An 18,272-nucleotide genomic window follows, 5' to 3' on the forward strand; every position below is an offset into this window, starting at 1 on the left:
CGGGAGTAGCAGCCCCTCCAAATATAAACTACATGTTCCAGGATGCTTTGTGCAGAAGCTATCGCGAGAGACGCAAGGAGTGTCCGGCCCCGCCCCGTGTGCCTGCTTCCGCCTCCCTGTGGTGACGGCTTGTTGTTGTAGAGGCCAAAATGGCGGCTCAGGCGGCGGCAGCGGCCCAGGCGGCCGCGGCCCAGGCGGCGCAGGCCGAGGCGGCCGAGTCATGGTACCTGGCGCTTCTGGGCTTCGCCGAGCACTTCCGTACGTCCAGCCCGCCCAAGATCCGTCTATGTGTGCACTGCCTGCAGGCTGTGTTCCCCTTCAAGCCGCCGCAGCGCATCGAGGCCCGCACGCACCTACAACTCGGCTCCGTGCTCTATCACCACACGAAGAACAGCGAGCAGGCGCGCAGCCACCTGGAGAAAGCGGTGAGCGCGGGCCGGACCGCGAGGGAGGAGCGCGGGCTCCTTGCGGGGCTTGAGCTGACGAGCCGCGACCACGGCGGGTGAGGGCCACCCGGGCCGCTCCTCTGGGAGCTGGGGTGCGACTTCCGCATAAGCTGCAGGACCCCGACGCAGCCAGCTTCTTGGGGAACCCGAGGGCCTCGCCCCGTACGTTATTTAACGTCTCTGGTGACAGGCAGAGTTGAGGGCTCCGCTCTTCTGAGGAGCAAAAGGGTCCCCAAATTTTTCAGGTTTTCAGGAGTAGACTACATGTTGGCGCCTATTGAGACGTCCCCAGATTGCCAGTGGACCCTGCAGCTTCCAGCTTCTTAGGGCTCAGCCCCGGAAGCATCAGCCTGAACGTTCCCTTCTGAAGTGACTCAGGATAGTGGGGCCGAGGTGACAGTCCAGGCATCCCTTGGGAATCTGAAGTTCGGTCTCTCGGAAAACATTATATCCCTGGACCTGGACGTCTGATAAGTGTCTGGAGGGTATTATGCCCCCACCAGTGATACGGGGAATCATCGGTGGGAGGCAGAGGCCCAGAGCCTAGAATTAGTCATTTTAAGACCTATAAGGAAGTGGAACAGTGTGGGTGTGTAAGGGGGGAAGGGGTCTGGATTCCAGGACCAGATAGTTGCTTAGTGTTGGGGATTGGGGGAAGGGGCTCTCCCAGCCCTTCTTTTCTCTGTATTTACCTGGTAACTTCTCTTCCTCCCACCATCCACTAGTCCATCCCCTTCAAAGGGCAGGCCTCATACCCACCCCGCCCCCCATATTTTGTTGTTGTTAATCCTTGCCTGAGGATTTTTTTCCCATTGATTTTTAGAGAGTGAAAGGGAGGGAAGAAGGGAGGGGGAGAGAGAAGCATGGATGCGATGCACTCGACTGGGAATCGAACGGAGCCCCTTCCGTGAGCGGGCCGGCGCTCTAACCACTGAGCACACCAGCCAAGGCTATACGCCCCCATCTTGACTTGTGAGAGATCTTGGTGCTTCAGAGAATCTGGCTGTGGAGTTTTTCTTCTCACAGCAATACTGAACTGTCAGAGCGTGCCTTCATATGCCGTTTAGTCTTTTATTCAGATTAAAGAAGAGACTTCGTGCATAGAATCAACTTAGATTTTTTAAAGGTATTGATCTGAGGTAAATCAACCCACCTGTGGCTAGTAACAAGTTGCCTTTGGGAGGATACCAGATCTTTGTTATATACTGTAAAGAGTTGGAAGGGGGCCCTGGCAGGTGTGGCTCAGTTAGTTGAGCATCACCCCATGCACCAAAAGGTGGCTGGTTCAATTCCCAGTCAGGGCACATGCCCAGGTTGAGGGTTTGATCCCCAGTAGGGGGCAAGCAGGAGGCAGCCGATCGATGCTTCTCTCTCCCCCCCTTCCTCTCTCTCTAAAATTAATAAAAACATGGAAGAAAATAAGAGTTGGAAGGGGACTTTAGTCCTTGTTTGATCAACCTTGTTTCACGAGTGAGGTGGTAAGGGCCCAGAGAGGTAAAGTGATTTGTTCAAATCCACACACAGCAAGTTATTAACAAAATTGGGTTCAAACCTAGGCTCAAGATCACCAGGTTCCATGCCAAGACAATAAGTGTTATTGTTTTTGTGAAGTTCTATTATTTCAGTCATTTATCACTTACTTGTTCAGCTCACACCAGGTGCCAATCCCTCTTCTGGGTGCTAGGGATCAGCCATAATTAAAACAGTCCCTGCCCACATAAGCTTATGTTTTAGTGAGGGAGACAAATAATGAATGTGTAGTAAGAGGTTAGGCAGTGATAGAAGAACTATGAAAAATACGGAGTTGGCAAGGAGCTCTTTTTGGCAGATGTAGCAAGGGAGTCTCTATTTGATAAAGCCTTAAATGGGGTGGAGGAAATGAGCCTGGAGAACTGCTTAGGGTACCAGGTGATTCCCAAGGAGTGCCTGAGCTGTCTGTGGTTGGTGACTAGTTTGTGTCAGGGTCTTTCTTGGGCGGTGATGAGGCTGAGATCAAATGAAGCACCAGGCTTCTTTGGGTACAGGGTGGCTGAAGGCTGTGACTCCTAGGGCCTGGGCCCAGTGCCTTCAGTGGATGCCCCTGTTCTGAAGTTCTCCCTTCTCTTGATAAAAAGCAAATCCTGCCATCTCCCTTCCCTGGTCTAGGAAGCCATTTTTCTAGCAGTGGTTCATAGACACTGTATGTTGTTGCATTTTGGTCATTCAGAGCTGTTGAGGGGAAAGAGCCATGCGTCAGATTGCTTCCTTGTAGCCACTTGATTTGGGGGCCCATAATTTTAAACCTTTATCCTTTTTTTAATTGATTTGAGAGAGAGAGAGAGAGAAAGAAAGATCAATGTGTTGTTCCACTTATTTATGCATTCATTGGTTGATTCTTGTATGTGCCTTGACTCTTATATGTGCCCTGACTGGGGATCGAACCTGCAACCTTGACGTTATTGGGATGACGCTCTAACCAACTGAGCTACCCTGCCAGGGCTAAACCCTTATCCTTGTGAAGTGGCCTCCCTCGATTTTACAGAACCCTGAATCTTGTGGGGTCTTCCCCAGAGCCGCAAGTTCCCCTCCATAGCTCACACTGACATTCCCAAAATCCCTTTCTGTCAGTTGCATCCTCAGCTGGGAATTTGTTCAGATTTCAGTTAAAGTGCAGTTCTCCATGCTGTTTTTCTTCTGAAACTGTGATCTCTTTTAGTGTCGCATGCTTTCTTTAATCCTTATTCTTTACCAACTGTGCATTTTTCCCAAGTCAGGCTGCTATCAACTTTTACTCTTCCCTTTCCCAGACTAACTTGATAAAGAATCATAATATGTTTGTTTGTTTGTTTATAGCTTTTATTTATTGATTTTTAGAGAGCGAGAGGAAGGAAGAGAGAGAAGCATTGATTTGTTCCACTTATTTTCATGTTTTTATTGGTTGATTCTTGTATCCACAACTTTGGTGTATTGCAGTGACACTCTAACCAACTGACCTACCCAGCCAGACCCAATATGTTCTCCTTTTAGAAGTGGTTTGTTAGTTTCTAGCCCTGAAGAGCAAATGGTCAAAAAGATTCCAGTTTCTTTTCAGGGAGTCAACCCAGAATAACAAAAAAAAATTTTTTAAGGTAAATGACAAGCATTTTGTTACAATTTTGTCCTTTATTATTTCCCTTGCTATTCTTTCCTAATCTAATTCCTCTAATTTATAAGTTCTATAGGTAAAACTTTTAATTGGCCTCTAAACTTAGTACTACACTCAGCTTCCCTGTTATTTACATCATCTTTTGCTTTCTCTCTCAGAGACCCTAACTTCCTTGGTAATCACATTTTTAAAATATAAGGTTAGATTATTTATTCTTTTATCTGCTTAATGTCAATTTCTAACTGCTTCCTTAACTACGTTTGTAAGCTTTATAGAAGGAATATATAATATACTTATCCACCTGCTTCATTAATTCTACCAACTTCGAAAAATCGTCTATTAAGTATTCATGTTGAATGCATGGAAGGTGTTTCTCCCTTTCCTCAGAGGCTTTATTGAGGTTGAAGCCATTGGTCTCAATGGTACCTGCCTCTGCAGACTCTCGGAGCCTCTGCTGGCTACCTCATTTGCTAGGTCTGCTCAGCAGATCCTGTAGCTATTACAGTGTATGACAGGACCCTTTACCTCAGAACCTTCCTTCTTTGACTGTGGTTTTGGCAGCAATGTGGATGTGTTGTCAGAATTCTTGGCTGCTCTGAGATTCCTTCAGTAAATAGTTCGTGACTATAAAGGATGCCCCTTTACTCAGAAATCTCTCTCTTTTTGTTAAAAATAGTTTGTTGAGCCCAGTCGGCATGGCTCAGTGGTTGAACATCGACCTAGGATCCAGGAGATCGGAGTTTGATTCCTGGTCAGGGCACATGCCTGGGTTGTGGGTTAGATCCCCAGTAAGGGTGTGTAGGAGACAGCCGATCAATGACTCTGTCATCATCGATGTTTCTATCTCTCTCTCTCCGTCTCCCTTTCTCTCTCTGAAATAAATAAAGACTTTTTTTTTTAATTGTTTTGTTGATTTTTAGAGGAAGAGAGAAAGAGAGGTAGAAACATCAACTTGAGAGCACAACATCAATCGGCCGCCTCCTGCAGGCCCCCACCGGGGACCAAGCCCAAAACCCAGGCATGTGCCCTTGACCAAGAATCAGACCAGCAACCTCCTGGTAGAAGGGACATCACCCACCCAACTGAGCCACACAGTCTAGGGCAGAAATCTCTTGGCTAGAGAATTTGCAAGGCTGTTTCTACAATTTCTGTCAGATTGTGTTCTTTTACATTCCATTTTCACCTTATTATCTTTCCTCTTGTTACACATCTATTCCTGTGTGAATTTTCAGTCTTCCTTATTTTCACACTAGCAGACAATTCCATTTCAGCAATTTGCACATTCCTCCTTAACTTTCTTACTTTTTCTGACATTTCACTTTATCCCTTCACCTGGAAAAGTACATCATCATCTTAGACTTTCCTGATTTAAGAGCCACAGAAAAATAAATGCTCCTCCTCTGAAATAATTGTTTGTTACTTGCTGTAATCCAGACAGTCATTCTATGTACAGTGGTCTCTCTGACTTCAGTATCCATGTCAAGGCTGTGTTTACTTTCTCTCTGCTTTTGAAACAGAACTGGTTTTTAGTGGTGGTTTTGCTCATATGACTTAGACAGCAGCTTCAAACCCTGCTGTCCAAACACTTGTTAAGTCTGCTTTTACAGGTTTAGCCTGACAGTCTCTGGTTTACCTTCCCAGCAAGTAATTAAATGCTTCCCTTTCTCTTTTTAAGGCCTGAAAGGGCTCGGTGGTAAGCCTTTCATCGTCAGGCTCAGCTAGAGCAGATCTGTCATCCTTCAGGATCATGAGTGTGTCCTGCTAAGTTTCATGCCCCATTGACCAGGAGCAGAAACCTTGTGCAGAAGCTGTATTTACCGAGCCTAGTGTTAAGCCCTTTTCGTGAAAGAGTTATCTGTTTTCATTTTCTTCACTCTTAGTCTCTCAGTCTCCTGTGAATTCAAGATTTGAAATCTGTTTAGGAACCGTCACTTCACAGTTCCACTAACTTGACCCTTGACTTCCTTCCAACCCCCGAGTCTTCTGGTTCCTGCCTGGGAATTACCATAGTATTGTTGGTGCCTTCTACATGCCAAACCATGCATTCATGCTTCTTTGGACACTCTTATTGGATCCTCAGCAAACCTACAAAGTGGAGACCACTTCTGACTTGCTGCTGACAGGAGAATGCTCATAAACATAGTCACACAGCAGAAAGAGGCACCGCTGGCTCCTGAGTGCTGTGTTTCCATCCCAAAAGAGTTGCAGTTAATAACTATTTCTACACATTTTGGTTATTTAAAAGCTGATCTTTAAAAAAAAAAAGTTACCTTGATTTCAAGTTAAAAAGAAGCCTTGAAATGCTGTAGGCCCTGGATTGAATCCTCCAAGGACAAGAAATGTGCTGATCTGAGCCCTTCCACTTCTCAGGATGCATGCTGGCCCTGCGGTGACCCTTGCTTTCCTTGAGAACCCCAAGGTGACCCCAAGGACCTCTGGTAGGGTTGTTCACACCCTGCCCTATGCCTATAGGCCTCCCCACAGCTCAGGGTCTCTCACGTTGGCTGCTTTCCCATCACAGGGAAGGAAACATAAAACCTATTTTTTTAATGGTACAAAATAAAACATCCAGATGAGGGTACTTTGGGTAAGGCAACCTTGGTATATTATTTATGAGATGCATATATTTCTGATGTCTGTATATTTATGATTTGTGATTTTAGGTTGCAAGTGTTAAAAAGAAATGAAAGGGAAATCATTTGATTGGTGTCTGGCAGCGAATCTGAGGAAATGACTGGCTTGCCATGACACTGAGCCAGTTCTTTAGCTTCTAGCTTTGGAACTGGGTCATCATGGGGTGTAGCTCAAGGTGTCAACTGATGCTAATACCTGGACATAAAGCAGTGATGTTTGAAGGGAGCTGTCTGATACTATTTAGGAGTTAGGCCTTTGTGTTTGAAAGTCATAAGCCTCAGTTCTGTGGCCATTTGCTCATAAGGACACTCTCATTTCCTGGTGATGTTAGATGAAATCATTCATGTGACAAATATTTCCAAGGCACCTCCTGTGTGTTGGCCTGTTGCAGGAACTGGGGACACAACACTATGAGGAGGCACATCATAAGGCTTTATCTAACCTCCCCCATTTGTGTGTGTTTAAAGTGGAGGCCATAGCACATGCATGAGAGAATGGAAGCAGGTTGTAGCCCTAAGAACAGATGCTAAGGGCGACTAGGATCCAGCTCCTCCATGTAGGTCCACACCTTTAATTCCGTCCTCTTGTGTATGTACACGTTCTCTTTATCCACTCTGTACTCTTGCTAGAGGGCTCCCCTTCAGCACAGAGGCCTTGCCTGAGGTAGGTCTTGCACATGGAGATTGAGTTGCGGGACCACAGAATCTCAGGGTTGGACCAGATCTCAGCATGTCCCTAATCAAGCTCTTCAGTCACACAGTCTCCTACACAGCATCCATTCCTCCTCCCAGTTGGTGGCCTACAGGAGCTTCTGTTGCTGGACTGCCCTTCCCCATGGGGAGGAGTGGCTTCTGTAGAAAGGAAGCCCCGACTTCTGTGTTTACCACCTTTGTGCCACTTGTGGCTGGAGCTGGGCCCATTCCCACTGTTTCTGTATACAGACTCCAGCTGACGAACCTTACCTCTGGGGCTGCAATCCTGATAGCAGGCACTGGCCCTGCCTTCTGGGGACCCTGAGCCCTTGCTTACCCTGCTGCAGTAGGGTGTTGGGAAGGGATACTTGGGCTGGCTGCAGAGTGCCTGTTGCTTCGGCTCTGCAAGCACACGTGTGTACATGTATGCGCTTGTATGTGTACACCTGCACATGTGCTTGTGTGCATGTGCATGAAAGAGTCTGGAGCCCAGTGGCACTGAGTGCTCTCTCTGTTCCTCTCCCAGAGCTCCCCCTCCTGGCCCACCTGTGTCTTTCAGTCAGCTGTCTGGGATGCAGTTCCAGGTCTTTCTCAGCCTCTTTTGTGACTTCCTCCTCCATCACTCACTCTTGCCCTAAAGGCATCTCCAACCCCAAGGCTGTCCCCCAGGTTTCGCTAGCCCCTCCCTTTGCTCATGTTCCCAGCCAGCAAGCCCCTTGGGCCTTTAGTCTCTGGCTCCTCTTCCTCTTCCCTCTGCATTCTCTTTGCTGCATCTAGGATACTCTTAAAACTCAGATCTCATTGGGTGCTTTTTTTTATGCCTCTGATTGGGTCAGGTTCTATGGGTGACATCAGGGCATTCAGACCCACAGTCACTGCTGAGTGGCACACCTTCCAGCCTTATCTTCCTGACCTTCTGCCTTTTTACAGGCTCTTCTCTCCCAAGAGCACCTCCTACTCCCCCTTTGCCTGGGAACACACATACACACACACCCAGCCCCAGATGTGCCCCCCCCACCCACCCCATGCTGTTCTCCCATAGAGCATGGCAAGTCAGGGTCTTCTGTTCAGCCCTAGATCTGCCTTCTAGAACCCACCACTACTCTGAGAACATTTATGGGACAAGTGTCAGGTGAATGCTTGAGTATTGGATGGTCTGACAGACTGTGGTCAGTGTGGTGGACTGTCCTGGCACCTTATTGCCTCCTGTAGGAATGTGGAACTCCAGGGCACAGCAATCTCCAAGTGGGAATGTGTCATTGGCTGAACCATGTCCTGCATGTGTGCCAGCAAAGGGATTGCAAGCTCAGGTCTCAGAATCATCTCTTCTGCCCCTTGCCAGGCACTGCCCACACAAGTCCTTCCTGGACCTCTTCTCCCTCCCCTCTGAGCCTGTCTGCTCATTTCCAAGAATCTTTTAAGTGCCGCTTCTCCAGGAAGGACTGACACCCCCGAGACCCACTCTCCAGTTGTAATTGATTCCTCATGTTATGATTTGCTATGGGAATACTGCAATGAATGGCACATGGGAACCCCTCTGCACTCCTTCCCCTTCTGAAGCATTGTCGCCCTAGTGGGAGGGGCTCTGAGTTAGAGTCAGGTGCCTGTGCATGGTGTGACAGGAAGCACCCTGTCAGTAAGGGAGCAAATGCTTGTTCCCTCTCCCCCAGGCACACTCTGGTTGCTGGATTAGAGGGAAAATGAGCCCATAAGCTACCTTCCCACTTATCTGAACACCTGCAGTCTTTGTGACAGGACAACCTGTGTAAACCCCAAAGCAGAGCTAGTGAGCAATGTGCCATGCATTTGGCTGAGAATTAATACTTTTTTATTTCTCTTTCAGTGGTTGATATCACAGCAAGTATCCTTTTCTTGGTATTGTTTCCTTTAAGAAATGTGTTATAAACTTAAATAAAAAGAATGTGTTATAAACTTAAATCCCCGATATCCTGCACCCCATGGGTTTAGGACTTGCCTCACAGACCACTTGGAGAATCCCTGCTCAACTGTAGCTGTCCCTTTAGACCAGTGGCCTCACCATGGGTGCCATGTTTAAGCCTCGGCATTCAGTTCCACACCTGGCCAGCAGCAAGCTCAGGGATCACTGGGGGAATACGTGAACTTGTGGTTTCAGAGCAGGTGGGTACACACCTGACTGGCGAACCTCTACAGTATAAGAACCCCACACATTATTTCTTTTAAACTGACCTTTTTGCAGCATCTGTACTTCCTTAACCAGGTGTCACTAGATCCCACAGTTTGAAGATGTTAAATTTGAAGCAGCAAGTCTTTTGTCTGAATTATACTGTCAAGAGGTAAGAGCCTATGAAGGTTTCTGAAAGCAGTACCTCTCTCTGTAGTGAAAGTGCAGTGGCAAATTGGTACTCTCAGGAGTAGACTGACTTCCTCTTGGCTGTCCTATTTTTTATTTATTTTAATCCTCACCTGAAGATATATTCTTACTGATTTGAGAGAGAGAGAAACATCAATCGGTTGCCTCCTGTATGTGCCTCGACTGGGGATTGAACCTGCAACCTGGGTACGTGCCCTGGCTGGGAATCAAACCCGCAACCTTTTGATATATGGACGATACTCCAGCCAACTGAGCCACCTGGCCAGAGCTTTTTGGGGTTTTTTTCTTCTGACTTCCTCCTGGATTTTAATACTTCCTGTTACTTTGCTACCACCCGCACCCTGGCATGAGGTGGCTGTGGGTGATCACTTGCTCCAAGGACCAACAGAGTATTTTTCTAAGACTTTCCAGAGACTTGGAAAACAGCCTTGTTCCTATGCTAAAGATGATTAGTTCTTGTACAAGTGCATACAGTTTATCATCTTAATCTGGTTCCTAATCTCAGGTGTAGCTGAAAATTGCCTTCCCCCCAACACCTTTGAGCAATTGCCTTTGAGGCTCCCTGGGCAACAGGGAGTGAGGGAGTGTGTGCTTCACACCCCTGGCTCATCTCTCTTATAGTACAAGAAAGATGGCAGTTGTCATCCAATTTGTTCAGGAGTTTGAACTAAAGCTCCTTTCAATTTAGTTGATTTTAAGAGCAATGCAAAAAAAACGTCTTGGCCAGTAAAAAATAAAAAATATTTTTTCTTCTACTTTTTTATTGATTTCAGTGAGAGGAAGGAAGAGGAAGAGAGAGAGAGAAACATTGATCGGCTGCCTCCACCCCCCCCCCCGTAGATTGAGCTGGCAACTTGGACATGTACCATGACCAGGAATCCAACCAGCAACCTCCTGGTGCATGGGACAATGCTCAACAAACTGAGCCACAGGGGCTGGACCTTTTTTTTTTTTAATTGATTTTTTTAGAGAGAGAGGAAAGGAGAGGGGAAGAGAGAGAGAAACATGCATGTGAGAGCACAACATCGATTCGCTGCCTCCTGCGTACCCCCTTCCGGGAATTGAGCCCACAACCCAGGCATGTGCCCTGGAGTGGGAATCCTGCAACCTCCTGGTGCATGGAACAATTCTCAACCAGCCAACTGAGCCACACCAGCCAGGGCTGTTTTCTTCCTTTTTTTTTTTTTTAAATATACCTTTATTGATTTCAGAGAGGAAGGGAGAGGGAGGGAGGGAGGGAGGGAGGGGGAGAGAGAGAGAGAGAGAGAGGATGATGAGAGAGTCATTGATGGGCTGCCTCCTGTACACCCCCGACTGAAGATTGAGCCCGCAGCCTGGGCATGTCCCCTGACCAGGAATTGAACCTCAGTCTCCTGGATCCTAGGTTGATGCTCAACCGCTGAGCCATGGCTGGCCAGGCTCTTTTCTTCTTTTAGTAAAGTAAATCAGCAACCCATAAATGCTTTGGTGAGTGTGAATGGGAGTTGCCTTCTGGCAACCCAACTGCTGCATAAGAAATCCAGCTTGCCTGCCAGCTTGTTTCTTTTCCTCCCCAAATGTAACTGTTTCCTTTCAGAATTCCGTTGATGCAGCAAAGCCACTGCTGCGGAAAGCGATCCAGATATCACAGCAGACCCCATACTGGCATTGCCGCCTGCTCTTCCAGCTTGCTGTGAGTACTGTAGGGCTTCTCCAAGACACGTGGGTGCCGAATTGGGCCATTACCTTGGCGTTTGCCTAAGTACAAATAAAGGCAGACTCCAGGACACACAGGCCCTCTTCGGGCTGCTGCACCAAGAGGATGGGGACACAGGGATGATTCTTTAGTCTGCTCTCAAGTCCCTTCTAGCCTCTGACATCAGCAGTACCCCCAGCACAGGTCTTTCATTCAGCATTGGGGGTGATTGGTGGGAGTCCCTGTCTCTCCAGGGGCTGACTCAGGGGGCCTTGTCATTGTATTACCCTCCCCCCTGGTACTCCCTTTGGTCTGTGTTCATTTAAATTTTGGAATCATTTTTTGCCAGAAGCCCACTATGTTTTTTTTAGAGCTGTGCCAAGATTCTAAGGGGCTGCCTATTGGGCAGTGAATGTCTGCCCGAGTCAAGCCTTTTCAGGGATGCTGAGGCACAGCCTCACCTGAGCTCCCCCAGCTCTCCAGACATGGTGCCCTGGTCTCAGTGCTTTGGTAGAGGGGGTTTTCTGGACTGGGTCTTCCTGGCTGTAGTGACAGGGCCTGTAGGCTCTGGGGTAGCTAGGCTCCACCATGAGGGTCACCTTTTCTGTCCTGGGCACTGCCCACATCTCCCTCTCACTGCTGGCCTCCAGCCTCTCCTATCCCCTACCCAGCAGCCTGCCCTCTACACTGCCTCTTGCCTACCTTCTGTAACACAATTCCATCACCTGCCTGTGTGTGTGGAGTGTAGGCCCTAGGCTGGAATTGCTTCTTCCTCGCTCCATGGGAGTCCCTCATCCCAGAATGATGTGGCTCAGGGTGCCTGCTGGGAAGAGCTCACCTAGCCAGCACCCCTGAGCTCTTTATCCCCTGGCCTGCTGCTGTCCCACACAGCACTGTCTCCTTTAATCCTCCCATCATGCTTTGCCCATTGATAAGAAGTGAGCCAGGCAGTGAGACACCTACCTCAGGTCACAGAGTTGGAGGGTACTTCATGTATCTGGGAGCCCAAGCTAAATTGAGGCTCCACAGGTGCCCCTTCCTTTTAGCCTAAAGCTTCTGGGTTTGAAACTCCTGCAGATAATTGCTCCTGAAGGAGTCCTTGTTTGGGGTGCCTCTGGCTCCTCCTTACTGACCAGCCCCTGAAGATGACCAAAGTGCAAAGATATACTCGTGCAGCCCTGGGGGTTTGTACCTATGAGTGTTAACTGCTGGCTCTATGCACTATTAAACTTAGATGATGTTAAAGCCGTCAACATTGATGACACGATTTGGTTAATTTAACTCAAAACTGACACTGAGGCAATTTTCTTGACAGGTGGGGAGGTTCACTTTAACTTGCCAACAAAGCCTTAAGGTCAGGTACTGAGTATGATAAAGCAAGAGGTTTGGAAGGAAGGATTATTATTGTTTCTCTTTTTTAGCAACTGCACACTCTTGAGAAGGACCTGGTGTCGGCCTGTGACCTCCTAGGTGTAGGAGCCGAGTATGCACGGGTGGTGGGATCCGAGTACACACGGTAGGCACCCTCTCCTTACATCTCACTTGGAAAGAGCTCAGCCGTTTGATCCTGGGCAACAAGTAGAATTGGCATTTCAGCATGAAACAGCGGTCATCTGTACTCGTAGTAAGAGATGTACAAATTAAAGCACCACTAGAATGTCTTTCACTCCATCAATTCACCCTGTTAATTCATGAAGTTGAAGAGTTGACTGTGAGGGTCAGGGGCAGCTGTCATTCTCAGCACAATAGGCATTTACACGTACCTAGTATCTTGAAATAAAAAGTGCTTGTGCAATTTGCTGGGCTCATCCCCTTTGTGGAGCAGGTACGAAAATGGTGCCTGCAGAGGGCATACTCAGTGTGCTTGGCAGCACCTAAGGTAACTCCAGTGTCCCTTTTGGGACACCCAAGAGCTTTTAGATACACAACAACACAGTAAGTGGAGTAAGTGGAAGTTTGTATAAAAGAATGGGACAAGCCCTGGTGGTGTGGCTCTGTTGGAGTGTTGTCCCGTGCACTGAGTTCATGCCCAGCCGGGTGTGGCTCAGTGGTTGAGCATCGACCTAGGATCCAGGCAACTGGGGTTCAATCACCAGATCAATGACTCTCTCATCATTGATGTTTCTCTCTTTCTCCCTCCCTCTCCTTTCCTCTCTGAAATCAATACAGATCCATTTTAAAAAAATAAAAATAAAAAAGAAAGATGGCGGCTTCAGTTCCCAGTTGGCACATACCCAGGTTGTGGGTTTGATCCCTGGTTGAGGTGTATGCGTGCCAGAGGCAGCTGATCGTTGTTTCTCCCTTTTTCTCTCTTTAAAATAAAAAGGGAGCCCAGCTTGTGTGGCTTAGTGGTTGAGCATTGACCCATGAACCTGGAGGTCATGGTTCAATTTCCAGCCAGGGCACATGCCCTGGTTGCGATCAATGACTCATCGATGTTTCTGTCTCTCTATCCCTCTCCCTTCCTTTCTCTCTAAAATCAATAAAAACATATTTTAAAATAAAAAGGGGGACATAGGTTAATGTTATGCTTAAAACTGCTTAGACCATCTGGAGACTTTTTTTTTAATAGAACTTATATATATATTTAAATATGTTTTTATTGATTTCAGAGAGAGGAAGGGAGAGGGAGAGAGAAATAGAAACATCAATGATGAAAGAGAGTCATTAATGGGCTGCTTCCTGCACACCCCCCACTGAGGATCAAGCCTGCAACCGGAGCCCTGACTGGGAATTGAACCATGACCTTCTGCTTCATAGGTTGACGGTTAACCACTGAGCCACACTGGCTGAGCCATCTGGAGACTTTTGCCCCTAGGGTTGGGTGTCAGGATCAGAGGCCATAGGAGCTTCACTGCACCCTCTGTGAAGGCCTCTAATCTCTTTTTCCCTCCCAAAGAGAAGAATCTTCTGCACTAAACAGACTCCAGGTAGCAGAGCTCTTTTTCTGTTGTGTGCTTTGGAGTTCTGGAAAGTTCTGTTTTATAACAGAGCTGAGCTTACCCCTTGGAGTTGTTGGGACACAACGGTCCCCAAGTCTCTTCTCTGAGCCACACAGCTTTCCATAGGCTGTCCTTATCCCTCAGCCACCCTGCCCTGAGATGGCAGCTGTTACACAATCTGGCCTCACATTCCTGGTCCTTCCTGGCCCCCTTATGTTGCAGCTGTCACTGGGTCTATGGTGACACACTTTGGAGGGCACAGGGGCAGCCACACACTCTGCATGTTCACACATGAGTGTCCCCAGACAGGCTTCCATGCCACCTTTGGTGGGCTACTCAGGTGGGCTCCACCAGGGCACCGGGCTTGCAAGTCACCTGGCCCAGAACCCCTGACCATTGATGTAGGGCCTCTGAGCAGGTGCTTCCTATGTGACAACATGGGAACCTCAATGTGAAGTACCAAGCCTTCAATTTCAACTTCAGTGGTTAAACAGTTGGCAGGTAGACCTGGAGTATTTACACCTTGACGTAACAATAGGGAAGAATTTGGTGGCTTGGAGCACAAACATCTGGCAGGCTGTGTGACTGACTTGCCACCTTAGTCTCCTCACTTGTAAAAAGGGGGAATGGCACCCACTTGGTGGGGTATTGGCTGCAGTACACAGGGACTCTGCCAAGGCTGGTGGGACAGAGGCAGACATTGAACAAACGGGCCTGTGGGCTCTTCATGACTCCAGCTGTTCCTGAAGGCAGTGACTATCTCCCAGCTTTTCCCCCTATTGTTTTAGCTGTTCCCTAAACTTTTTAACTTGCTTATTTTATTATTTTTGTTGATGACAGCTGGCACACACATTTAGAAAGTGCCAAAAGTTTAAGAGAAACAATAGAAATTTAGCCTTGTTGACTATTGTGGGTGCAGACAGTGGGTGGTGGGACTGCTAACATGTCCAGGGCTCCCCAAGTTCACCCTCTTAACACTCAGGAGAATCTGAAGGGGCTTGGCCGGTCACAGGTGAGGAAGGGGAGGTGCGTAGGGGCCACAGTTAGGCATGGATTTGGGTTCAGACACCCAATCCTGCCCACTCTTCCCACACCCTATGCTGTTTACCAATGTTGTGTCAGCAAGAGTGAGATTGTGGCAAGTACACTGTCCTATACCCTGCCTCTCCCTGATTTCTGAGCATCTGTCTGTGTCTTCTGGACTTTTGAGCTACATGAATGTCTCAATTAGGCCAAAAACGTAAAGAAAGATCAAATAGGACAAAGTAGAACAGTCTCGTAAATAAAACTAGCCTCATTGGGGGTCACTGGCATCTGCTTAACCATTCCCCGGGGTTGCTTGTTGGTCCCTGTGAATGTTGGGGTGGCAGTCATCCCAGGAGGCACCTGGGCCTCGCAGACTGACTCCCCCTCTCTGTTTTCTAGGGCGCTGTTCCTGCTCAGCAAAGGGATGGTAAGTTGAGGCTGAGCAGAATGGTGCTGGTGTGACGGACATGAGGCAGGGCTCCTGCTCACTGTGGCACAGCCCTTTGGGCACCCTGATCCTTAAGCACTGCAGGCAGACACCAGAGTGAGGCCCCTGTGCTCCAGCTGGGTTCAGAGGTGAAACTCAGATTCCAGGTGTGCGATTTGTGCTGAGGAAGGAGCAGCCTGGATGGGGTTCCAGCCCAGCTTTTTGCCCTCCCTGCATGGTTCTATCAGTCCCCCAGTGGGTGGGCAAGCAGACCGTGGCCCTGTAAACTGGGAGGGGCTCTCAGCACCTGTGCCTCTCTCCCTCCCCAGCTGCTGCTGATGGAGCGCAAGTTGCAGGAAGTCCACCCACTGCTGACCCTCTGTGGACAGATTGTCGAGAACTGGCAGGGAAATCCCATTCAGAAGGAGTCTTTACGGGTCTTCTTCCTGGTCCTCCAGGTGACACACTACCTGGATGCAGGGCAGGTGCGTAGTGCCTCCACAATAGGGCAAGCTCCTGAGGAGCAGGCAGGTGATGGGGAGGAACCTCAGGCTGAGATACCCACTCTGTTGTTGCCTCCTGTCCTTCACAACAAAGTGCGTCTCATTCAGGCTTAGCTCCCCCACATACCCTGTTGTGCTCTGGCATGAGTGCTATGTCCCTGAGGGCATAGGGTACTCTTGAGAATGGCCTGTCCTCATGGCAGGAGTAGTCATGGCCTCACACATTTCCGTGATAATAAACTGAGGATTCTTGCAAGGTGCCTGACACACAGAATATACTAAAGCAGTGTCTGTCCATCCATCGTCCCCCGCCCCTCCCAACTGATGAGAACTTTGTGAGGTTCGAGTAGGGACTGATGGAATCAGCTGTGCCCGAAACTTGACTTTATAATCCCCATGTAGTTGAGGAGATGCTATACTCCCTATGGGTGATTGTCTCAGCCTTTGAGGGTGTTGTCCCATCTACCTCACCCCACCCTATCCCAGTGACTGATCACAGGCCTGGCCTTGGGCCCTAGGAAGCTGCAGATGGTGCCCCAGAAAGTGTTGGGCAGGCCTTTCGTTGGTAAGGGACTGCCTCAGTTCCCCCACCTATGCCTACATTTACCTGTTGGGCCAAGTGCCACGCTCAATACATAGGAACACAGAGCAGACTCATGGGGTGCTCTGGACATATCCTATGGGGCCTTGGGACAGGGCTTCCCAGTGCCCAGAGGTCAATTTGTACAAGGCATGGCACCTGTAGGACTCCTGGGCCCAGGAAGCTACTTCCTGCCCCTGAGGATGACTGCTAGCTGCCCCAGCCCTATCCTTCCCTCAGGGTCACTGCAGGAAGGAGGAAACATAGCTCATGCAGGGTCTTTGGGCAGGCCTCTCCTCATTCTTGGTGTTAGACCCAGCACTGGGTGGTGGCTGAGCCTCAGTCCCACATATGACCTCTCTGACCCTGACCCTGACCCCTACCCTGAGAGCTTGCTGACCCATTTGGGGGGCAGGCTTCCTGCAGGTGATTGGTGTGGCAGGAGCTCCTGGGAAGAAGGGAATGGTGAGCTGGCACCTGTTGGGAGTGGACAGGTACTCAGGTGTTCAGTGCTGCCCACCCACTGCAGGTGAAGAGCGTGAAGCCATGCCTGAAGCAGCTGCAACAGTGCATTCAGACTATCTCCACACTGCATGATGATGAGATCTTGCCCAGCAACCCTGCCGACCTCTTCCACTGGCTGCCCAAGGAGCACATGTGTGTGCTTGTCTACCTGGTGAGTCCCCAGGGCTGAGTCCAGGGGCCAGGTAGGTGAGGAGAGGGCCATAGTGACCACCCCCATCTGGTCTTGTCGCCAGGTGACCGTGATGCACTCAATGCAGGCTGGCTACCTGGAGAAGGCTCAGAAGTACACAGATAAGGCACTCATGCAGCTGGAGAAGCTGAAGAGTAAGTTGGGCTGGGTGGGTCACATGGCCACTGTGCCCCTTGGTATGTGGCCTGCCTGCAATGTCGTGCTGGGCCTGAAGAACCACAGTGCTAAGCTGTCCCCATGAGTCCCCGCCCCATGGGTCTTATTACCCTAGTTGCAAATGGGGGCAACCAGGGGTCAGGACAAAGCAGGCTAGGCCTCGGCTTGACCTTTGATCCCTGGCTAGGGGTCTTGTACCGTCTCCGTCCTGTCCACCCCGTGACACAAGACAAGTGTGATAGTCAATTCTACATGGGCCTGCTGAGATAACAGTGCTCAGTTGAAATGGGGTGGCTGCTATTATCAGTGTTGTGACATGGATTGTGCTCAGTGTGAGGCTGAGATCTGCATTAGGCTCTTGCTGACAGCAGATGGCCTGAAAGTTGTGGGTTCTTCCTGGATGCTTGACTACCCTATCTATCCTTTGGGACCAGGGACCTTTGACTAGCAGAAACCCAGAGCACTGATTCAGTGTCCCCATTAACCTGCCCACCCAGGAGCCATTAGCCAGAAAACCAAATCCCTTGGGGATCACAGTTCATTCCCTCTGGCCAAGTTGGGAAAGGTCTGCACTGTCTAGTTCCAACATGAGGACAGCCACTTGGGGAAGCTAGGAATCGGGTCTCCCCACTGCTTCCTGAGGCTGTCACACGGCGTCACTCCTGGGCAGTGTCAACATTTCTACAACCTACTGTGTCTGGAGTGTTCTTGAGCACGTGTCTGGGTTGTGGTGCGTCAGGGTGGAAAACAAGTCCCTCAGGGATTTCTTACTCTTAGAACACTCTGGTCACCAGAACCTGCTATGAGCCTGTCTCCCTCCCCCCCTGGACAGGGAGATGAACCGTCACTCGAGGGTGCAATGGGCACAGGCGAAGTGACAGGCTGAGAGCTGGCGTGGTGCCCAGCAGAGCAAGTAGGCTCAGACCTGGCAGCCAGTGGGTCCATGTGGTGGGGTTGGCGTCTCCTCAGCTTCCCCAGCTGCACCCTGAGTGCTCATCC

At 49.2% G+C, this 18,272-nt stretch overlaps 1 protein-coding gene across 1 annotated transcript in view; it reads left to right on the plus strand.

Moving 5' to 3' along the window:
* The first annotated feature begins 149 nt into the window (after positions 1-149).
* The window catches only part of MAU2 (MAU2 sister chromatid cohesion factor), a 28,778-nt gene continuing 10,655 nt past the window's right edge, over positions 150-18,272 (plus strand). Inside the window, exons 1-9 of the mRNA XM_087816837.1 lie at positions 150-425; positions 8,740-8,757; positions 9,146-9,211; positions 10,826-10,921; positions 12,346-12,440; positions 15,292-15,319; positions 15,649-15,804; positions 16,932-17,078; positions 17,161-17,251. Of these exons, the coding sequence (XP_087672963.1) occupies positions 150-425; positions 8,740-8,757; positions 9,146-9,211; positions 10,826-10,921; positions 12,346-12,440; positions 15,292-15,319; positions 15,649-15,804; positions 16,932-17,078; positions 17,161-17,251 (973 nt within the window). The remainder of the gene's footprint in view (positions 426-8,739; positions 8,758-9,145; positions 9,212-10,825; positions 10,922-12,345; positions 12,441-15,291; positions 15,320-15,648; positions 15,805-16,931; positions 17,079-17,160; positions 17,252-18,272) is intronic.

Source organism: Miniopterus natalensis, chromosome 4 (genome assembly GCF_054644295.1).
Source record: "Miniopterus natalensis isolate mMinNat1 chromosome 4, mMinNat1.hap1, whole genome shotgun sequence".
Classification (NCBI taxonomy): Eukaryota; Metazoa; Chordata; class Mammalia; order Chiroptera; family Miniopteridae; genus Miniopterus; species Miniopterus natalensis.